The following is a 22,611-nucleotide window of genomic DNA, read 5'->3' as shown; positions in this document are numbered from 1 at the left end:
TTTGTGGTAATTCTAGTACATGTACTTGTACTTGTAATCAAGATGAAGTAAAAAAAAAGGTGCTTACTTCCAGGGACTAAAGTATTGCTTTATTTGGATGGCTGAGCTGTGGGTTTGTGTGTCTGTTCGCCCACACAGAGTAGGTTGACAGCACGTGGGCGTGGGAAGATTGACGGGCAGATTTTTCAAGGTCAGAGGATCAGACACAGACAATGGGGTGAACTTGAAGGTCTGGAAAAGTTAAAATTTACAGAGGTTTGGCCAGCACGGGGGTCGAACCCGCGACCTTCGCGTTATCAGCACGACGCTCTAACCAACTGAGCTAACCGGCCTGCACCTGTTACAGATCGTACAACGACTGGGCTACAAATTATTTGCTGTCATACAGGCTTCATAATTTGTGTGGGCACAATACTTCCACGCTCATCACTATTTCCATGCCGCCAACTGAGCTAACCGGCCATCGACTGAGATCCTTTCCGTCATGCCTCAACTTTAACGACAATAAATCAAGAAGGTAGGAGGACATCACCACAATAGAAGATGACTTTATATACCCTCCTCACCACTACAGACTGTGGCCGCTGCATGGGCGACCAAAGTTTTGACAGATCGGTCAAAGAATTTCATAGATTAGTCTAGTGGGAAGGCTTTGCAAGACCAGGGCGCCTGGCGAAACATCGGATCAAATGGTTTCGCGTTAAAGACATCCAATGCAATTTCAGTGCGGCAAAACAAAAATATTCTGGATGAGGAAATCTGTCCGGTATTGGAATTTATTGCCATTTCTTTCCTCATCATTTCATACTTCATGCGTTTGAAGCCCCCCAAAAAAGCTACATGAGGAGTCCCTTTATTTTTTTTTTGTACCATCGGCATCAGTAAATAGATATACCAAGCCTACGATACGAAACAAGCAACCGCTTTCCGTCAGCAAGATTTCATTTAATTGCCTTATTGTAATTACAGATATCAGTATGGTATGGGATATCGATTCAATCTGCTATACATTAAAAATGACACTAAAATTTAATGACTTTAAAAATTCAGTTTTACTACCCTGAAATCGCTTTGGATGATGAGGAGAACTGATTCATGCAGATGCTACTAAAATTGCTGAGATTTGGGTTTCATACTGTTTATTACACAAGCAAAAGCCTAATCCAGCGATTGCAATGACTCAAGGGCCAGACGGCATTACGCAATACAGAATGAATCAAGCAACTGAATAAATTCTGTGAGGAGTCAGACGTTGGAGACATCATTCGCTATCATCATTGACTGCCAGGAAAGGCGCAGATGGTATTACGTTTTCTCACGTGAAAGGGATACGATGGTTTTGTCAAAAACCTCCAGGAAATATAATGGCGGTTGTTTTTCGCCCTCCTGGGACCTCAGCTGCTTGTTAGCTTTGAATATTGCATACTTTTGTCAATTCAAGTCACATAAAATAGCGTGAACGTTCATCTGAGTTGTTAAATTACATTGACAGTATATGGAACAATTGAACAATTCTCCCGGCTCATGGCTTAAGAGCTAGGACTCAGTCATTCAGTCGAAAATTACGGTGACTCCAATGGAGGTATGATTTTGTTCATCTTTTCTGAGAATCACCCACGTACAAAATTCGCAGATGAAACGATTTCAGCAATTTCCGTCATGCGACTCCTGAAAAACATCAAAATCCCATCTCTCCTGGATTGAAACTGTATCCGCCATCATCAAGTGAATTTTGAAAATTTTAAAAATCATTGGCATTGAACATTTCCTTGTTAACGTTTGTAACGGAAGAAAAGACTTCTGAAAAACAAGAAAATTCCATCTTTCCTGGATTGAAACTGAATTCATCTATATCCGACATCATCAAGTGAATTTTTTAAAAAATCATTGGCATTGAACATTTCCTTAATAACGATTGTAACGGAAAAAAAGGCTTCTGAAAAACTACAAAATCCCATCTTTCCTGGATTGAAACTGAATTCATCTATATCCGACATAATCAAGTGAATTTGAACAAAAATCATCGGCATTGAACATTTCCTTGTTTGTTACGGAAAAAGGATGTAAATGTCTATCATTCAGAGGAAATCGCCCACGTGGGGCTATCTGTAGTGTACTTCAACGTCGCTACACATGAAAGGAGAAAGAAGGTTTGTACTTTGGACTTTGGAGACACGTTTTCCGGTCATGAACAAATCACCGACTTCCTTTGTCGTGAGAATGAAAGGGTAAATCGCGGAAAGATGGTTTTAAATACTTACCTTAGGTGTTCAAAGCGTTTCCGCATGTTCAGGGTTGTTCGGAGTCAAGTCGTGATGACGCGTGAACGTCACAGTCGACTGCCTCGGGTGTACTGTCGGGCAATGGTGGTTTTAAACGGGCAGTCACCTCGTAACCTCATGCGCGCGCGTTTTCATTCACTCCAAGTAGATGTCAGGCCATGCAGGCTTGTTACCTTCATGAAGCATAGCGCGCGCGTGTGTGTGTGCGTGCGTGTGTGTGTGTGTCGGTGTGTGTGTGTGTATGTTTGTGTGTGTGTGTGTGTGTGTGTGTGTGTGTGTGTGTGTGTGTGTGTGTGTGTGTGTGTGTGCGTGCGTGCATATATGTTTGTGTGTGTCTTCATTAGACCTTGAATCCGAAATTATTAGATTTTGGCCCCCTGGAGGCTTGTTATGACACTGCAGCGGAGCTTACGGTTTTGATATCTCATGGTATAGATATGCTGGGGTCATAAATTTGAATGGTAGATGTATGCGGTCGTGGAACTCTTGTTTTTTACATGTATGTGTCCGTGTATCTGCCTGTGTGTGTTTCAGAATTTGTATAACAACATAACTCAATAAGATCTGGATAGATTGTAATGACATTTGGCGTATCGGTGGGTCAAAACCGAACCTCTGCTTTCGGAGTCAATATTTCCGATATCACCATAAAAGGTAGAGTCACTGCGAAACAACGTCCGCGGATACAGGGGTTTTAAAGGCACCCAAAGCGATTCTATGACTGTAAACCTGGATTTTCAAAGTCATTTTTTCTTGTAGTAATTATTTTAACCTTCTCAGAAGCAAAACATGCATACTGTTTTTGCTGTTCCTCCTTCCCCTTCTTTTCCAAAGGTCAATAACCAGACCGTCTGTCACCAGACTGGCGTGTTGGGTTGCATATGTTGCAATTCTATAGCAGGAGGGATTTAGACTCCTGTCACTAACAGAGCAGCTCATATGCGAAGGTAAATATTACGCATTTGCTTTGCAAATGTTACCTTTCTAGTTAAAGTTGAATGAACCCTATCACATAGCATACTGATATCTGTGAGGCATGAATGCGATGTCGCTGACGGAAAACGGTTGCTTGTTTCACAGGTTGGCTCTAGTTTTTGTTGGTACCAGAAAATAAAGGGACTCACTACGTACATTGTTTTCAGGACTATTTTAATGATGATGATGATGAAAATAGTCTTGGAAATGGCAGTAAATATCAATGCCACTTATTACTGGCAGGTAAAATCAAGACCATAGCGTGTCCAGGACACAAGATACAAAAACCGGAAGTTCTGATGCGCGAGTACCAAAGTCATCCACCAGGAGGCCCAAAATCGACCTTGACCTTTGCCTACCTAACACCTACCCACATACCAAATATCATTACAATCCATCCAAAGGTTCAAAAGTTATGTTGGCCGCAAATGTCCGGCAACACAAACACACACACACACACACAGAGACAGACAGACACGCCAAAAACAATACCTCCATTTTTTCATGGAGGTAATAAATGAAGGAATAAGTCATGTTGAAACAGGGACTTAGTGAGGTCTTGAGGCTATGCAAGAACAAGAAATGTCACAGGTTCCGTGGCTGTGGGAGCAGGTGGTTATGTGGGAAGCATACTATATACGGCTGCAGGGAGCAGTGAACTTGTCAGTGTGAATGTCAGACGATGGAGGCATGAAGACTGAATGTTCTATTTTGGTGTCTCTGGATTTGGTGGTTGTGTATGTAGAATGGAGACGTAGAAGTTGCCTTGAGTCGATGTTAAGCTGCTTAGCAGTAGCCAAGTGAACCTTCCCCGAGTAGCACATCATATTGGCTCACCGACTTTATGGCTTTGGGTTGACTACATGGTGAATATAGCCCCTTCGCTGAGCACAGCTCCTTTTCTGAGCACAAGCCCTGGTGGTTCAATCAAACCCACCGTGAGTCACAGTCGCGATCACACAAACGCGACCGAAAACAGTATCCGTTCCCGCGGAAGGATATCTCCTTCTCCGGAGTTAAACTTAATGTCTTCTACATTCGTAAACCTTTTGTTCCGGGACCTTGCTTAGTGTTTTCCAAATTGTATGTTCCATTCTTATATGTTTGAATTTCATTGGCACAAACTATAAGAGGCTATTCATATCAAAATTCTATATTGGCCGGAAAGGGGTTCGAACCCGCGACCTCTGCGTTATCACCACGATGCTGTAGCCAGAACCAACTGAGGTAGCCCGTCTGCACCTATAATAGAATAATGTCAGTAAAAAAAATATTTAAAAAGAAATAAACGAGGAAATTTCAGGAAAAAAACCTCTAAGACTTTAATAAGTGCCACTCTCGAGCAGTAAAAAGGTACTTTTCCAAGTACATATTGGCCAGTACGGGGATCGAACCCGCGACATTCGCGTTATTAGCACGACGCTCTAACCAACTGAGCTAACCGGCCAGACACGTGTTACCACTGACGAAAAGCGGGGGTCAACGGTCAGGCGGCTCTGTAACAAAAGCGCTGTAAATCTTGCGACGGAAAACTTGAAACGCCGCCTGGCAACAAACGTCAAAATGTGTGAATATGATATGTACATTGTGTTTTTACCAGTACTTCGTGATTTAGTATTGTGGCGGCTATAAAACTCAGCCGTACGTAGCACTTCCGGGTGTAACAATACCTTATGTAAACAGGTGCTCGCACGCACGCAGGGCGCCTGTAGCTGTGTGTTATCCAATGCCAGGGATCCAATGCTAAAGTAAAGCGATTACCACTGTGCACCATTTCAAGGCGGCAAGACAAAAATATTCTACATGACGAAATCTGTCTGATATTGACATTTCCTGCCATTTCTTAGCACTTTTTCGACATCATTTCATACTGAGTAGAGTAGAAACGTTTGAAATAGCCCCCAAACAAGCTACGCGGAGTCCCTGTATTTTTTGGAGCCACCAATAAATAGCTTAGGCTACGATATATACATTAGAAACGTTTTTCGCCAGAGATATCGCATTTTTGCCTCATAGATATCAGTATGATATGGGATAGGGTTGATTATACTTACCACATTTAACAAAATGACCATAAAATTGACTTTGAAAATCCAGTTTTAACTGCCCTGCTTCGCGAAAAGCTCCTTTGTTGACTCTACATTACTACAATCTCATATGGTAGCGCAAAATTTAATAGGTTTAGATAATTCTAGGTCTTCTTTTCTTATTTCGGTATGGAATTTTAACGTCATTCATAGCAGACGCTCAATAGTGATCTTTGATCCTCGGTTAATAATTGTTATAAAAAGGAAACTCCTGGCCAGCACGGGGTACCGAATTTTTCACGAATTTGAAATTTGAAGAACAACCTTTGACGTTTTCTATAAACTTACAAGCTTATCCAATGCTCGACATTGATCTTTGCCCCTCTATTAAAGACTGCTTTGCACAAAAAGAAAAAAAAATCGCCAGGATAGGGTCGAACTTTGAGCTAAGCGACGGACCGCACCTGTTACTGAAATTTTAGAAACTGCCCAAACTACAAGAAAATATGACAAGGTTTCAACGTCTGATACTGAAGCGAATTGTAAAAAAAATATGGACGAAACTTAGAAAAGTACTATTAACTGGAAGAAAAAATGTACTTTATACAGCACTAATTGGCCAGTACGGGGATCGAACCCGCGACATTCGCGTTATTAGCACGACGCTCTAACCAACTGAGCTAACCGGCCAGACGAATCTTAACGTCACATTTATGTCAGTCACTCTGTAAAATTAGTTCGAGGTTAGACAATTAAAACTTAAAGACAAACACAATGCTATATAGACTATGTAGTGGTAAGAAAATCTATTTTCAATGGAATAAGATACAGAGAAATGTTTGAGGGTTGCTATCTAAAATGTTCTGCCACCTGCCGGTTTATGTGTATATTGCAGCTTCATGGGCACTTGAGAACTTCCTTTCAGTACCTGTCTGTTTGGTGTTCCTTTTCGCCAAAGCACACTCAAGCGAATAACATGTTTTCAAATTCACTGATCTGATTCTGAGACCTCACTTCACTTGAAATCAAAAACAGAGATTCGTTAACGGGAATCAAAAGCGCTTTCATCCGATGATAAAAAAAACTGTTTAAAATTTAAATGTAAGACCCATGAAAAGTTTTATATTTGGCTCTACGGGAGAAATTTTTACTGGATAACATTGATCGACGAAACGGGTTTCATAAGCACCGAATTAACAAAAGGGGGTCTCGATTTTACCTTGTTCAAACGTCTTAAGTCTTAGAATCATGGCGACTGACCAGGCATTTCGTGGGTGGTAGCGCAATGTGTCGTGTCCTTAAACGAACTTGACTCACAAGCAGACGAGACTTTGCCCTCCAGTTAGCTCAGACGGGTAAAGGTCAAGTTCGTTTGTCTGCAAATTGAACCTGTGCTGCTGACAAAACCAAGGTCCAATACCATAGCGCCAACCCCCGCATGGACTTGTGCTTAAAGTTTGAAGGTCGCGGGTTCCCTGGCCAAATTAGCTTTCATCTTTGTTTCTGTCCCGTGTCGGAATTCAACATTGATTTTAAACAGGGCTTTCATTTTCCGAATTAGCCTGGGTACCATCCGGATTTTCGCTACGCAACGCTCGTGATTTTTTCGAGCGTTGCGTAGCGAAAATCCGGATGGTACCCAGGCTATTTCCGAATAACATATACCAGATGTAATTTAGCGTAATTATCACCCCATAAAGGTTCTCTTCGTTGATGTTGTAGAATGTAGAATAATCATAATCAACTTAGGACCACAAATGAGAAAATCGATTCATTCACAGTTAATTGTAGGAAGAACTTGCTTGAAAATAAGGCAATCAGTGATGGCAGTCCCGGTCCCCAACAAAGCTGAAATAAACAGACAAGCAACATTTTTTTGATGATTCACTATTATTCGTATGATGTGTTGTTGGAACTCAAAATAGACCAGGAAACACTCGAGTTACCGCGGAACTTATGTATGCCCTTGGTTTGAAGCCTGATAAACATCAAATGGTTTTTAGGACAGCCTCCTGACTTTCTGGTAACAGGTGCAGGCCGGTTAGCTCAGTTGGTTAGAGCGTCGTGCTGATAACGCGAAGGTCGCGGGTTCGACCCCCGTGCTGGCCAAACCTCTGTAATTTTGTCAAACATAACCGACATCTCTGATACTCTATTTTGCCTGATATATGTAAAGCAACGGGCGCGTACAGGCATCTATATTTTGTTTGATTGAAATTGTTCTGTATTTATATTGTAGTGTTTGGGAGGACAACTTGTAAAGGTGGCTATACACCTGTTTTGCCCTCCCTTCTACTTACATGCCAAGTAATGTATATTTGTTTGTGGTAAATTCAAATAAACAAATATTTGTTTTCTTCTTCTCAAATCTCAAACATGAGGCACGATAGATCGTCTCGAAAACCTCCGAGTCCGTATTTATCCAGCGGAAGAGTTTGAGTTGTCAAGAAGTCGCTATGAGATGTGACACAAGCTAGGGTATTAGAATTCTAGTAGATACACTGTGACAAAGCAGAATGCTTACTTTTGGCACGCGTACTTTTGGCAAAAGACCAGTAAGACATAAAGGGTAATTCGATAAGTGAAAATGTCAAACTTTGATAGTCTCTAAACTCATTACGGTGTGCTATAAATCATCCAACACTGTCTCTGACAGGTGAATGTTTATAAAACACTCGCTAACGAGATAGTAAATACCATCCGAAAGACCATCGGCTGCGGGCTTGATAAATGGATTCGACTCAAGCGGAGGCCGTCGTTTCTGCAAGTAATTGATTAAAGATATCCAGGAAACGGACGTCAAAGAAATTTGGACGCAATGAAAGGTAGATTCATCATTGGTGGGTGTGAAAAAATTGTGATAGAAAAGGGTGTGTTTTGTTCCGACATCTGAGTGATTAAAACGTTGTAGAATCGTTTTCCAACATGTTTTCCGCATTCCGGCGGTTGCAGTAGTATTAAAAGTGGCGTCAACTATATAAGAAGATAAAGTCATTTGCAGGAACAAGAGATGCTTCTTTAAAAAGGCTGCCCACGCAACTAGAAAAAAATGTGGGGTTCTAAAATGTCCAAAATGCGTCTACAAATAAAGGATACACATGAAGGAGAAAAGAAATGCGCCGCCCGGGAATCGAACCCGGGTCGCAAGAATGGGAATCTTGCATGATACCACTACACCAGCGGCGCTCCGCGAATTCAAGTTTCTATATTCCAAAAAAATAATGATCTTCTGAAATCTTGAGAGCTGCATATAGTAGTAGGCCTGCCATGATGACTAGTGACTTACCGGGGGTACCAACCAGGGGAAACAATAGTCATGGACAGAAACATACATACATGTAGCTCATAGGAATAGCATAAACATCCTTTATTTTATATACATATCTCTGTCAAATGGGATCGATTGTTACCCCACACAGACCTTTCCCCCAGGCCTTTTAAACGTGAAAATTCACACACAACTTGTGACAACTTCAACAGAAAATCAGTACATGTATTGAATTTGAAACTTCGGATGCATCTCCAGGTGTTCATGGTATATTGGATAAACAGGAACAGGAAGGAACCGTCAGAAAACATGTAACTCAACATTTGAAAGTCTCTGGCGTCCAACTATGAGGCAATTATCTCTAATGACTATCCCATGTGTCAAACAACCTTAAACATCACTTCCAACAGTGAAGGAACTAACAATCAGAAATGGCACCTGGACACGTGCAGATAACTATTGTAAATTTCAAAATGGTATCATCATAGGGGGGTAAAAAGGGAATACATGTGTATTAGAAATATTTGAATTATTTTGCACTCACATTTAGCATTCATTTAGATAGACAATGCATTGTTTCGAAGACAAGCTTCATCGTCTCAGAACTTTTGACACAGCCCCTCACATTCTCAAAAGGTTCCCGATCATGAGGAAACATTAACTTGACAATGGAAAAATCTTTAGAATAATTTCCTTAATTGCATTCAAACATTTCTGTATCATTGCCCAGGCCCTTTCAAATATTATCTTATGAACATTGACAACCTAACATTATGCCTATACTAATAGGTAACGTCAATAAAGCGAATGTGACATCTGCTAGAGAGGAATAACAACAAGATTAGAAATTCCAATGAGGATGCACAACATACATCTCATAGATTAAGACTACGGGGATGAACAAAATCCAAAGTCCTCAATCCAAATAGATAAAGTTCAATAAAGCAAATGTAACATCTGCTGAAGAGGATTAAGAAATTCTAATTTAAGGATTAAAAATTGAAATTCTAGTGAGGAAGCACAACATGCATCCCAGAGATTGAGAACATAGGGGTTACCAAATCCTAGTATATTATACCTAATCTTACCAGTATACTGTAGATTGATGAAAGATAAAACATGTGGGGACTTGATTATGGTGTACGGTACTGTAGGAGGGAAATTGGTATGGTGTTTTTGATTTGAAGATGGGCTTGAAACACAATGAAATCATAGTAACGCAACACTATTCAACACAAAGCCCATGTTCGTGCTCTGATGAGTTTGCAGTGAGATCTCACCAAAAATTTGCAAATATAAACCATACGTGAACATTTCAGGATATACGGTTACGTAACTACCTGGCGTAGGTTCTATAGTTTACAGAAGGGCAAGACATGAGATTGTGACTCCCTTCAATTCTGCTGGGTGGTGCTGCTTGCTGTCCAACCATTTTCAAAGACCTGCCAGCCTGTGCCGGTTTAGTTGGAGTGAAGTTGAAAGAATTGGTAGAGCTCCCCTTAGTTGAAGCTAAACCATTCTGGGGTTTTCCGTTAGGCAGAACATGCTGGTACCCCCTGGAAGAACTGTTGGGTTGGTACAGTCCTGATATGCCACCTGGTTGCCTCAGTGAGGTGGTGCCCTGAAAAGGGAGCTTACTCGTTGTCAGGTTCTTGGAAGAAGTCCCTGGCTTTGGCATTGGGAGCAGTCTTCCCTGCTGACGGTTCTTCATGGATTGTAAAGACGTTGGTCTGATTTTATGCTGATCCATTTTCTTCTGCTGATCAAGTTTGTTGAAGGCAACTTTCTTGTCGTTTCTTATCTTCATGACATTGGGGTTTTGCTGTTGTCCACTCTGTACGTGCTGTCGCCTAATATTGTCAGTAGACAAAACATTAGGAGGACCTCTTGATGAAGGTTGTTTTTTGTCTTTTCCCATCTTCATTGGGCTTGGGTTCTGCTGCAGGACTTGGTGGTGAATGTTACTTCCCTGTTGAGGAATCTTTACAGATTGTGACGTGATACCATCAGTGCGGAAAGCGTTAGGTGGAGGCCTAGATGCTTTGGCCGCCTGTTCTTTCTTTCGAGCTAGTCTCTTCTTTTGCACTGTGTTGAATTCTCTCCACACGGACATCACGCTTCTGTTGAGACAAGCCAGATCAGTGGTCAGGCCCAGGATGGCCTTTCTTGCACCTTCATCTGGTGCCTGTCTAGCTGGGAGAGCATTTCTGCATATTGGAAGAAACATATATGGGAAAAAAAATCACTTTAGCTTTCAATTTGAGTTGTAGCTAAGTCATCAAACCCGTGTTCTAACTAGCCTGATATCATCTCAATTTTGTTTGACATAACATTATGTCCTCTTGGGATACAGTACAGAAAAGTGTCCCCCACCTCCTTCATTTTGTGTGCCAGCATCTACTCCATTGGTATCATATGCAGTAAAATGTTCCCTCTTCCACGTTATTTTGTGTGTTACTAGGAACAGTGAAATGACTCTAAGTGAAGACGGTTGATATACTGACATGTGTTGAGCTGTGGTGAGTGCCTCCTGTTCCATCTGGTACAGCTGTGATGAGGACAGGGAGTCCATGAAGTTATCCAGGCCCTAAGAACAAGAAAAGGCATACTTTATTAGGTTTTAGCAATACAGGAATTAACAATGGACCAACAGTCATCTGCCATACTCTGAAAATATTATAAGCACACATAAAAAAGTTACTTGTTACTGGCAAATGAAGTCTCATAGTATGTACATGTAGCTGCTCAGTGAATGTATGAAACATTTGCAATGCCTTAAATGTCTAAGCTGTGATAAGTTTCAAATCTTCTTCATATCAAATGCTTTTCATATTGATCTGATCTTATGATGAGTAGAAAAGTTTAACCTGTGAATCTTCCTGATCCAGGCCTTCACTCGTTTTGTCCTCACTGGAATTGTTTGTGAGGTGGGAATCTTTCTGCTCATTGGCTGAGAAGGAAATAGAACTGTCATTGAATGCTTTCACATTAAACTTACCTTGCCTTGTATCAAACTGAACATTTTTATTCTCCACAAATGGGACAAACAGAAAAAGTTGATGATTCTTGCTAAAACAGAATATATCAGTATGGAACATACATTGAGGATTACAAAAAAAAAATTAAAAATTAAACTTGTATTGTTCACCACCATAATACCTGTACTTTGTTGTAGGGAATTTTGGCCAGTTCTTTCTTCATCTGTTTTCCTTGTTTGTTGTGCAACAGAAGCGGTTGTAGCTGGACTATCACCATCCCTTTGCTCTACCTTTTTCCCACAATCATCACCTCCTCCATTGGATCTTTCTTCCTCTCCATGTAACTCAGCAAAAACTGCTTCTTGAGTTGCTACTTGTGCATCAGAAGCAGATGCAGCTGGATCATCATCTGTTTGTCCATCTGTGGTCTTAATAGTATCAGTTCCAGTTCCTCCCGCTGGTCTTACTTGTTCCTTTCCTTGTGACTTGGCAGACACTGTTTCTTGAGTTGTCACTTGTGCATCACAAGTATCTGAATCATCAGCTTTTTGCACAACTTTCTTCTCATTATTATCACCTTCAGGCCTTCCCTCTGATTGTTCTTCCTTCCCTTGTGACGCAGTGGACACTGTTACTTGAGTAGACGAGTTATAACTGCTACAGGTTGCAGCCTCTTGAGTGACAATTTTCTCAATGATTGTTGACAGAACATCTCTGGCCACCTCTTCCACTGGACTAGAACACATTTCATGCTCTACTTTGGCAACTTTCTCCTTGCCAGGTTCTGTCAGTGGTACTGAAACGTCATCACCCAATCCTTCAACTGTTTGTGGCTTGCTGTTTTGAGAGGATAGATTGTCAGGAAGACAACATGCTTCTTCTTCCATGGCAATGTTATCTTCTTCTTGTGGTTTTATGACTGCCGTGGTTTCTGGTTCACTCCTATTTGCTTGTCCGGTACTTGACATAATGCTGTCTCCACATTTATTGTTGTTAGAACAAGCCTCGTCTTCCTTGGCAGTCTTGATTTCATCTTGTCTTGGTGCTGTGTCAGTTACCATAATTTCTGTTTCACTGTCATTTGTTTGCCCAGTACTTGGCACAATAGTATCTCCACTTGCATGCTGATTGGAAGTGTCACATGTACTTGCAGTGCTATTTACAATCATACTTTCTGACACAGAATCTTTTTCTTCATCTATAATGTTACCAGTGTTGGCTTTGTCTTTTTGTTCCTGCTCTAGACTGGTGCTAAGACCAGTTACGTTACATGTGGTACCTTCAGTTGACATGGTTTCCACTGTGTCAACTTCTGTCGATTCTATCATTACCCCATCTTCTGATGTCTTCTTTTCCTCACTAACCACTGTTGATATCATTGCTACATCTTCATGTTTCTGCACTAGATTGTTGTCATCAGTTGGTAAAGTTGGAACAGTGTCAACATTTTGTAGCCGAGTCTGATTGTTCCTCTTCTTTAGGATCAGCTGCCTGCATCTCCTCTAACCCCCTCTTTCTCTTTTTACCAAACCTTGGTACGTACTTTGTTTGTTGGGTGTTAGACGGTGATGCAGACTCTTCCCCTTTTTGGAACAGAAGACGATTTTTGGATGTTGGTCACTGAAGTGGTGGTGTCTGTATTTTGTCAGATAAAATGTTACCATCAATGCAGTTTTTGTCAATCTCTGCGTCATACTTAATCGTGAACTTTTCTTTGTCATTAGGTATATTTTGTAAACCCTGTGTGTTTTCCCTTGTGATTTCAACATCGTTTTCCTCGCGGCACACTTTCTTGTTGTTTCTTGTTGATGCCTTCCTTTTTGTCTTCCTGCTTTTACTTGTTCCACATCAGGAGAGGTAGAGCAAGATTTTGGGGTCAATGCCAGTTCTTTTCTTCGTACACCTGCCATTTTCTTCATTATCTGTGAGACACAAAATACGACATTTTCTAAAGCCTTTATATTGCTGCATCTCTGTCTGGTGACAAAATGACTTCATCATGTTAACGCTTTATAACGGTTGAATATAACGTTACCAATAAAATATTGAGCAATGACATGTAGACCTGAATTCAACGCAAAAGTCACTCACCTCCCAAAGGCCGTTTCTGTGCACGTTTTCTCAGTTTTCTTTTCCCAGCAGTAGAATTCTCCATGTCTTCGTCTTTTGATTGAAAATATCGAGTAAAGCCTGAAATCACGGAGATCTCCAAATGTCACGGTGTTCTGTTCAACAGCGCATGTTATTTCGCGCCAAAAAATTCGTCTGCAGACGACAGTCGGAGATTTTAACCATTGAAGAAATGCATTAGACAAGTTTGTGATGAAAATGCAGAACAGTTTCTTAATCTTGACTGTAGAATATCCTCTGCGGAAAGATTTTCGGCAGATTTAAGTAAATCTTAGACACAAAACCCTGTTGACGACAGTTCAGCAACTGCAGTGACAAAACTTTTCTTTCGTCCAAGATGGCGGCACCAGTGGGCAGTACCATTTGTGTCAAAAGGGGAGTACAAATAATTCAATAAATAAAAAGTTATTTTCTTAAAAAATTGAAGAGGTTCATAAAATAAAAACAGAATTATATGAAATACCTTCAGCTTTTTGTATGTCGGACATCGTTGTCTAAAAGTTTCTTCAACAATACTGAATAATATAATCTTACCTACAAAATTATCGTACACTCCAAGTGATGGCACAACCTGGTCGTCACTGGCCTTTTTAGTGCAGTTTTCTGTTTGGTTATCAGATAATTTCTGCTCGCAAATCTGACTGATTTTACCCGAGAATCATGCTGTATGGTTTTAAAGCTACTTAAACACACACAAACAATATTTTGATGCTGCGAAATAGAAGAAACTCACGCACTAATGCAGATGTTCATAGTTTTATTCTAATGTGAACAACTATGAAATGCCTTCGTAGACATGTCATACCTCAATTTATGTTCATTTTTTCTGCGTTACATCTGGCCAAATGGGTCCTGTACTAGCTCTAACAGCAGCAGGATATTTATTACACCTCAAGTACATAATATAGAAATTTGTCAAATCTAAAAGTTAAAACTGTAACGGGTCCGTTAACGTTCAAGTCGTCATAAAATACCAACCAAGTTGATAAGACTTACTGACGAATATTCTATTTTTTTCTTTCATTTTTGACATGAGAAAATTATTTAGAAACTTATAAAATGATGATACATAAAGATAGGCATGTTGACAAGCTACAATGTATCATACTTTGGTTACAAGTTCTTACTACCGAGATTCTCAAAGCTGTCAACACTCTTCTGAATTCTTTCATAACAATGCACATTTTTATAAAATTATAGCAAAAATAAATATATCTGTACAGCAAATAAGGATCTTTTTACATATGGTATCATGTTTTAAAAAGCCTTACAAAATATTAGTTAAAATTTCACCATCCAAAATATTCTCCAGGATGACATGATTGCAAGTTGCAAAATTTTGGTTTCTTGATTTCAACATCTAACGTTAACTTTACTAAGACTACAGACTTACACACTAACTCACCATGGTCACCAAACTACTGTACAATGTTAACAGTTATATACAGTATGTTGACTTGATCCCTACACGACCACATGATATAATTTTGATGATGATTGCAAAAATGAACAGTATGAAAAAAGTTTGGGAGAGAATAAACTAAAAGGGAAATCATCTTTAGATTACAGGTAATACATGTGATGTTAACGTTACATGTATTCTAAAAAGGGAATGTTTTACAAAAGAAAGTATAGAGAGGATTCTATAACTAACTGAAAAAAAAGTTTCTGTCCCTAAATACCATAATTCGAATAAAGCTTCACTTAAAATTGATTTCAAAAAGGACAAACAATACATTTAAGTTTCATAGGGATAAAAACTATGTATAAAATTCCCATTTCTACACATCATAGTCCGGTGGTTTTTCTCGTGTTTTTCTCAACATTATCTGTGACACTGCAAAGACAGACACGGCCACGTGGAACGCTATCTGGTACATGTTCCGTAGTTCCATCAGCTGTAGGTTACACAGGAACACACCAACACACGACAAGAAGGCTGCGATGTTCCGCCAGACCATGTTGAACAACAGCAGGTAGCACTGCAGGAGGATTGAAAATCAAATCATGATTGAAGGTACTGTATTTTCTTATGTTGCTTCTGGAGCTACAATGTTCAGGGCTTGAAATGCTTTTCTGCATACCTACACTGGTGCAGGTATGATTACCTGCACCAGATAACTTTTACCTACACCACTCAAATTTAGAAACTGTAGATCACAGTGTTCAGAAACCATTGCCATTATTTCTTTGTACTTCATAGGTGGTAATGGTCAATGCAGCAATCAAAATCACATACACCTATTGTTACATGGACCAGTGCAGGTTAGGTGCAGGTAAAGATCAGAAATACCTGCACAGCTCCAATTTCACCTGCACTAACCTGCGTATGCATAGGTGGTACATGTATTTTGAGCCCTGATGTCGTAATCTGTTACATTACAGACACTTAAATGACAACCACAGATTCAGAGTTGAATCTAGGCCATCTTCAATAAAGGATTCACAAAGATGTCTACTTTTGATGAAAGTAAATGACCAGCCCTTACCTGTATGAAACACAGTCCACATGCTATCCAAAAGTTGGCTATTGCGTAGTTGTCATAATCACTGACATTCTGTGGAGGAAGAGAAGAATTATACAAAACGTATGAACCATGTGATACAAAAATACTCTTATGTCTTTTCAACGTAGTACTAGTAGACATTGTTATATGAAACACAGCACAACTTTACAGTAAATGCTCCCAAAGTTTCATTCATTGTGTCATTCATTTAGTCAGATGCAACTTAAAAGCTAGTTAATTAACCTGATGAGTTAATTAGCAAACTCACGTCCACATCATTGATGATGTGAATACCCCTGGCCAGGTTGAGGGCTCCACACAGGATGTTCAGCACCAGGGACAGGAACCCCAGCCAGCCAATCGGCATCAGCCTTCTTCTGGGGCCTGGGAAGAGTGAATGTAGAAAACTCAATCTTCAAACCTCATTGGCTGAGCTGCTAATTATGATTGACAGTTGGGGTCAGTCAATAACAAAGTCCAAGTATGTTAAAATTCTTTAGCCCTATAACACCTAAATGTTCTAGTGTCTTTAACATCTGACACTTTAAAACTCCAATATCCTAGGTTCTACCAACCTGATGAAAAATTAGGATGGAAAGTATACCTAATATACAACAGGTCTTTCAGGGTTAACTTAACACTGTCAGTCTGAAACAAGAACACACTCTCCTGTCTCTGGGACCCTTTTTAGGCCACAAATAAGCATAAAATTAATGAAACTCCATACAGGTACAGTCCCCAGTACTGAGGGAATAGGTATTTTGGACCAGTACCTAATCAATTTGTTTGGTACAGTATCGGTGGCGGTATTGCATACCGGTACACAGCCCTAGCACTGACAGTGACACCTACCGTTGTGCTTGTGTACATGGTTGTGTTGTGGAGGTGTGTCAGGTACAAATGGCCCCAGTTCTGCAGGGTGGATGTGGTGGGGAGGTCTCAACTTCACCTCCTGACTCATGGCTGTCAGGTTCATCCTGGTGGTCAGGGTTCTGGGGTTGTTGTACCTCTGCTTCGTCTTCTGTATACTGTTGTCTGCATTGAGAGGATGTTGAAATATCGTTAGAAGCAGCTACAGTACAGATCTTGATTATCTTCCTATCTGCATGCGTGCAAAAGGTTGTTGTGCAAAATGCAATTTAAAGCCATGCATTTGTCAATTACAATGTGTACAAAAGCTGTGCAAAAGCTGCGCACCTCTGATGTAAATCACGTTCACTTCTCACGCAAAATGCGTGTAAATGTTTGTGTAATCGTGTGTGGTTATGCCTTCTAATATCTATGAAAGAGGTTTTTCAAAAGCTATTTACAGTGACAGTTAAATGGACTGTTCACCCAATAAAATTCATTCATATTGATGAGGTTACACCAAGGCCTCATAGACTCACCAAACTCGATGAAGGAGAATGGTCTAACGGCCTTCTCCACTTTCTCAGGGTCATAGGTCACGATGAACTCCTTCTGTAGCTCGTCCAGGAAACAGAAGGCCAGCACAGCGGGGTAGTCGTGGTGACACAAGGTCAAGTATGTCACCGTGGGTGACGAGATGAAGCTGGGAAACAGAAAAGTCAAGTTCAACATCTGTTAAATGCATGTAGTTTCTTTTTAGCTTGTGTAACTGCTTTTTGGAGTACATGTAGTAGTTTCGTCTGGTTGGTAAGTCAATTCAACATACTTCAAGTTCATGAAAGTTAATTCAACAGTTTTCTTACAGTTGTGAAACAAAGAAAACTAAGTTGAATTGGGTTCAAGTTTCACATTTTCAATTTACAATACTTACACTTATAAGACACACTACAGTACATGAGTACAGCATTGTTTTACAGCATGTTTACTTTAATGCTTGTATATTCAGCTGTATGTTCCCAGGACTGTTTCTAACGTTACATAGCCACGGTTAGTATACAATCTCTTGCTATCGGGGGGCTGATTGGACCCCCTCCTCCTAGGGGCCTGACCAGTGGAAGGGCTGGTAGAATCATGATGTAGTCAGGCTTAGTTTCTACAGAACTGAAACACTCCCTGAAAACAACAAAGATTCCAAAAGTTCATACTTACTATATACAGTAACCATCTATCTTTGCTGTGCACCTGTCTGGAAACTGATGGAGCTTCTTGGACAGAATCTTGGCCGTTTTCTTGCAGTTTTGCAGGTCTGGGCTGGGGTCGAAGTCTGTAGAAGCAGAGAGGGGAAGGCCATCTCGCCACCGGTATATTGTTGCTGAGATCACCATCGTTTTCGGTAAAAACAGACCCAAACAGAGGACAGGATGCTACACTACCTAAAGGAGAAGGGTAAAAATCAGTCTTAATTATTAAGTAAATAATTATCAAATAATGATAATAATAAGTATTGAGTAATCAGTGAATTATTAACCCTTATATATGGCCTATGTTATCCTGATCGTTGTTCTACAAGGACAAAATTATGAATATGATACTACCAAGTTCAGATAACTACACTGTACTAGTATAGTTTGCAATTACATGTACAAACGGTCATGGGGAACAACGCTAATCTTTAGCTAGCTTATGCAACATTGTTGAACAAGGAATTTCCATCAAAAGCAATTCAAATATTGCATTCATTGTTGTCTTTTGTAATTTTGATCTGGTGAAAACAAAGCAGAGGAAAGCCACGCCCCTCTTTCAGACAACAACCAAACAAAAGAAAAGCGTTGGATCGCAAGCTGACGAATAATCATACTTAGCTTAGAACCATCAATATCAAGATATTAAAGCTAAAATCGCGAAGATATTTAGCAGATAAAGTAATGAAATTGAACCAGTAAAATATATGCAAACAGGTAGAAATAAAAGTCCAATATTTTCGAATGAATATTGATCATTTAACAAGCATTCTTAAAGAAAATTTCACAACATTTTACGTGTGCCTGATCAGGCTAGGCCAGTCTTGCTTCTGCTATCACAAAATGCTGAATATACCGTAAATTTTACCTGGAAATCCGCTTAAAAACCACGAAAATAATCAACGCGTCAAACTTTTTTCAATCCATCCGCCATATTGGCCGCGTGTACTGAGCAAGCGCACTAGCGCCCAGGTTGGAAGATTCTACTCTTTATTTTGGGGGTGACATTTAGTGAATAACATTCAGTAATTTCTATAATATTCGAGAACTAAAAGGAATCAAATAGGTAATAAATAAATAAAGCAATTATTTCTAACAAATTGTGGTATGATTTACTATGCTATAAAGTGGTTTTGAATAAAAGCATTAGTTTTTACACGTACCGAATTTGTAATGGTCAGGTCGACATCACATGATTGCAGTGGTGACTTCCTGATCTGAACTGCATGCACACAAAAAGTCTCCAAGACATCTTCTGAAGAAAAAGCGCCAAAACTTCACCATTCAGGATGAGGTTCCGATTCTGTGGGGATCTGGACTGTCCAGACTGGGTCCTGGCCGAAATCAGCATCCTCTCCAAACTCACCTCTGTGAAAATGAAGCTCCTTTGTGTCCAAGTGGTCAAAGATCTGTTGGGACAGTCCATAGACTATGACAAAGTCCACAAGCTGACTGCAGATGCAAAGTATGAGGCAGGGGATGTGAAAGCCAGCATTGCTGCACTGTCTTTCATCTTGTGCAGTGCAGCTAAGTACCAAGTTGACGGCGACTCTTTGAGCAACGAGCTGCAACAGCTTGGTCTACCGAAGGAGCATTCCAGCTCGCTTTGCAAGACCTACGCGGACAACCTGGGCAACCTACAGGCACAGTTCATGCGACAAAGTCTCAAACTTTCCCAACTTGAGTCTGCAGAGTGGAGGGTGGACTACATCTTGAGTTCGAGCGAACTGCAGGATGTGCAGGAACCGATGGTCCAGCTAAGGTTAAGGGTTCGAAACCCGGACACGGGAAACGTGGTGCCACATTCCTTCACCATGACAGCCGACAAGTTCAGGTTGTTTCTGAGCGAACTGAAGCAGGCACACCAAGTTATGGAGGGACTGGCCTTGTAAGAGGGCCTGCAAGGGGGGGTCCCGACAACGCTCTACGCTGAATTCGGAAACCTCTCGATTACGCTTTACGATAAATTCCAAGTGGCTACAACGCATTACGTAGAATTTAAAATGCCGGATACGCTCTACACAAAAATATTAGAGCAGTCCGCCTACGCTCTACGTAGAATTAAAACGGCCGATTACGCTCTACGGAAAAGGGCTTGCGGGCCCCCTTGTAACCTGGTGCATTGACTGAAACTAGTTTTGTGAAAACTGATACTTGTGCTATTATAGCTCCATGGTATAACATTGTACAGTCAAACCTGGCCAAGTAGACCACCCAGGGGACCACTCAAATTTGGCCTACTTGAGCAGGTGGTCTATTTGAAGAAAATCAGACCAACGACCAAGACATCACAAAGATATGGCAGTTTACAAGTATTATCATATTACTAGTATTATGTATTATAAACCATTATTGCATCATCATCAAAGTACTTTAGTACATGTATATTTTTACTCATCCTTTCTTGACTACAACATGCACACAAAAGTATAGTACTAGTGGTTGACACATGAACAAGCAAAACACTGATGTACTTCCAGAAATAAAATATTTATTGCATAGTTACATGTATTTGATTTTTATACAATCATGTACCACAGTAAAAAGCTTTGAAATTTCACAGCTTATTTTACTAGTATCTACACTTGGGTGTTTATAAAATTTAGCCTACATTACGATTTAGAGGTTTTAACAGAAACGATAAGGCGTTCATTTTGTGCTACTACGGGACTTTTTCGAAAACAATGAGACGAGTTACAAAATTCTGCGTCACCCAAGCGTGCAGACAACAACAATCAAAATGGCGCCCCGGCGGCCAACTTCACAAACGAGTTACAAATTACGAGAAATGAGGCATAAATCTGCTTAATTCCGAGGTTGAAATACAATCAAAAGTTTACCGTCATTTGTACTACTGAAAATGTAAAAGCCCCAGTAGCGTGCTAGCACGTGCTACGACTAAGACGAATCGGAAATTTGGGAACCAGGCGTAGTGAAAGAAAATGGCGTCACATTTTTGCGAGTCAACTTTTACGGCAAAAAATACAATTGAACGTTACTGTTAAAGGCTACAGTGTCTGTAGAACTTTCTCGATGTCACCCTGGATTCCATTACGCTCCCATCCTAGGGCGAAGACGCCGGGCTTCGCTGTATTAAACTTAAAGCTCGTCTGCGGCCCTGCACATGCAGCGGCGTGCAGCGGCATGGCGTGCAACCCAGCATGCAGCGGCTTGAAATTGTTAAAATCCCCACGGTCTGTATGAATCGTTCACCAGACCAGTTGTCGACCAGACTTTTTCTTCAAGTTAATTATGACGTCCCGACGTTTGTAATTTTCCGAGACGCTTCTTTGGTACCGATCTTTCTCGAAGCTTGTGTGACTTGTTTACAAGATTCTCCACTTGGGATATTTCACCAGCATCATGGGTGAGCAGCTAGTTGAATAAAGAATAAAAACACCTTAAACTCCAAAAACTTTACGCCCTCAAGTCAATATTAGTAAATATCATTTTGTTTTATTCAAACATTGTCGGCGACAAATATATTTACATTTTGTACGGTAGATTGTACAGTAGAATCAAACCGCACGTCAAGTTTTCACCCATATTACAGTAGTCTGTTCCAATGACCCAACATGGTGACCCCGGCGCCATCTTGAATCGCTCGGCCGGGCAAAACACAACGTAAACAGGCCGATTCTCCCCATAAATCCCCGCAAGTTTTTATCAAAAATCGATATAGACACACTTTTAAAAATGATGGGGTCGTCATGGGAAGGTTTTGGTCGCGCGTGGTCCCGACTCGAGCTGGCCGCGGTCGCGTCAGGAAGGTGGTCTACTTGGGCAGAGTGCTTAATGCTTGTGCCTATGGGAAAATATTTTCGGGACCGGAGAAAACCGGTCTATTTGGCCAGTAGGTCGTCTTGACAAGGTGGTCGCATGGGCAGGTTTGACTGTAAATGCAAAGCCTTTATAAGGACGGTAATAACAATCATTATTTGACCATGAATATTTTATGACCTGGAGTAGTAGGTAGCAAGTTTTCATACCTTAAATCTAGGATCTCAATTGATTTGTTATTTGCCAATTCAGAGATATGTAATGTTATGTGTTACATTATGTTTTGATGCTTTGAACTGATGCACCAACAAGTGTTATATATAACGTTAACAGTTACAAGCATAAGCATTTCTTTGTAACTGATTTTCCTGCTATTAATAAACATGGAATCAAGGACTGTGTATAATGACCTTGATGGAATTTAATACATGCACACAAGTCTTATTGTCCTTTCAAATGGTACTTTTAGTACTAGTAATTTGTGCCTATCTCAACCCCATATCATACCCTGCCCACTGGCCATTACATTGTCATTGACGAAGCCTTAGCAGAAACATTTACGCTGTTGGTCGAG

The 22,611-nt window shown here is 40.5% G+C and overlaps 3 protein-coding genes and 5 non-coding genes across 9 annotated transcripts; 2 read left to right on the top strand and 6 right to left on the bottom strand.

Annotated features, from left to right (window-relative positions):
* Positions 1-258: 258 nt before the first annotated feature.
* On the bottom strand, positions 259-332 carry Trnai-gau. The gene has a single exon. It is a non-coding gene; the product is annotated as a tRNA-Ile (tRNA).
* Positions 333-4,630: 4,298 nt separating this feature from the next.
* Trnai-aau lies at positions 4,631-4,704 on the bottom strand. Its single transcript has one exon. It is a non-coding gene; the product is annotated as a tRNA-Ile (tRNA).
* A 1,196-nt stretch (positions 4,705-5,900) lies between these two features.
* On the bottom strand, positions 5,901-5,974 carry Trnai-aau. The gene has a single exon. It is a non-coding gene; the product is annotated as a tRNA-Ile (tRNA).
* A 1,345-nt stretch (positions 5,975-7,319) lies between these two features.
* On the top strand, positions 7,320-7,393 carry Trnai-gau. Its single transcript has one exon. It is a non-coding gene; the product is annotated as a tRNA-Ile (tRNA).
* A 1,006-nt stretch (positions 7,394-8,399) lies between these two features.
* On the bottom strand, positions 8,400-8,470 carry Trnag-ccc. Its single transcript has one exon. It is a non-coding gene; the product is annotated as a tRNA-Gly (tRNA).
* Positions 8,471-9,434: 964 nt separating this feature from the next.
* On the bottom strand, positions 9,435-12,266 carry LOC109474436. The gene is made up of 5 exons (XM_019774730.1): positions 11,712-12,266; positions 11,420-11,502; positions 11,057-11,139; positions 9,982-10,759; positions 9,435-9,440 (listed from the first exon to the last, which is right to left on the bottom strand). The coding sequence occupies exons 3-5, from the start codon at positions 11,122-11,124 to the stop codon at positions 9,435-9,437; spliced, it is 852 nt and encodes a 283-aa protein (XP_019630289.1). The 5' UTR covers positions 11,125-11,139; positions 11,420-11,502; positions 11,712-12,266.
* A 2,152-nt stretch (positions 12,267-14,418) lies between these two features.
* Positions 14,419-19,210, bottom strand: LOC109474684 (vesicle-trafficking protein SEC22a-like). The gene is made up of 7 exons (XM_019775033.1): positions 19,126-19,210; positions 18,226-18,449; positions 17,556-17,719; positions 17,020-17,202; positions 16,436-16,551; positions 16,150-16,218; positions 14,419-15,642 (listed from the first exon to the last, which is right to left on the bottom strand). The coding sequence occupies exons 2-7, from the start codon at positions 18,399-18,401 to the stop codon at positions 15,442-15,444; spliced, it is 909 nt and encodes a 302-aa protein (XP_019630592.1). The 5' UTR covers positions 18,402-18,449; positions 19,126-19,210; the 3' UTR covers positions 14,419-15,441.
* Positions 19,211-19,441: 231 nt separating this feature from the next.
* On the top strand, positions 19,442-22,360 carry LOC109474682 (COMM domain-containing protein 4-like). 2 transcript variants are annotated; one of them, XR_002140494.1, is made up of 3 exons: positions 19,442-20,142; positions 20,364-20,445; positions 22,156-22,360. XR_002140494.1 is itself a non-coding variant. In XM_019775031.1 (2 exons), exons 1-2 carry the CDS (start codon positions 19,547-19,549, stop codon positions 20,368-20,370), a joined length of 603 nt encoding a protein of 200 aa, XP_019630590.1. In that variant the 5' UTR covers positions 19,442-19,546; the 3' UTR covers positions 20,371-20,453. The 2 variants fall into 2 exon arrangements, 1 of the variants encoding a protein (XP_019630590.1); XM_019775031.1 differs by lacking the exon at positions 22,156-22,360 and having other exon boundaries at positions 20,364-20,453.
* Positions 22,361-22,611: the final 251 nt, after the last annotated feature.

Source organism: Branchiostoma belcheri, unplaced genomic scaffold (assembly GCF_001625305.1).
Source record: "Branchiostoma belcheri isolate BF01 breed outbred unplaced genomic scaffold, Haploidv18h27 scaffold31, whole genome shotgun sequence".
NCBI classification, from domain to species: domain Eukaryota; kingdom Metazoa; phylum Chordata; class Leptocardii; order Amphioxiformes; family Branchiostomatidae; genus Branchiostoma; species Branchiostoma belcheri.
This window is presented reverse-complemented; position numbering and strand designations above follow the sequence as displayed.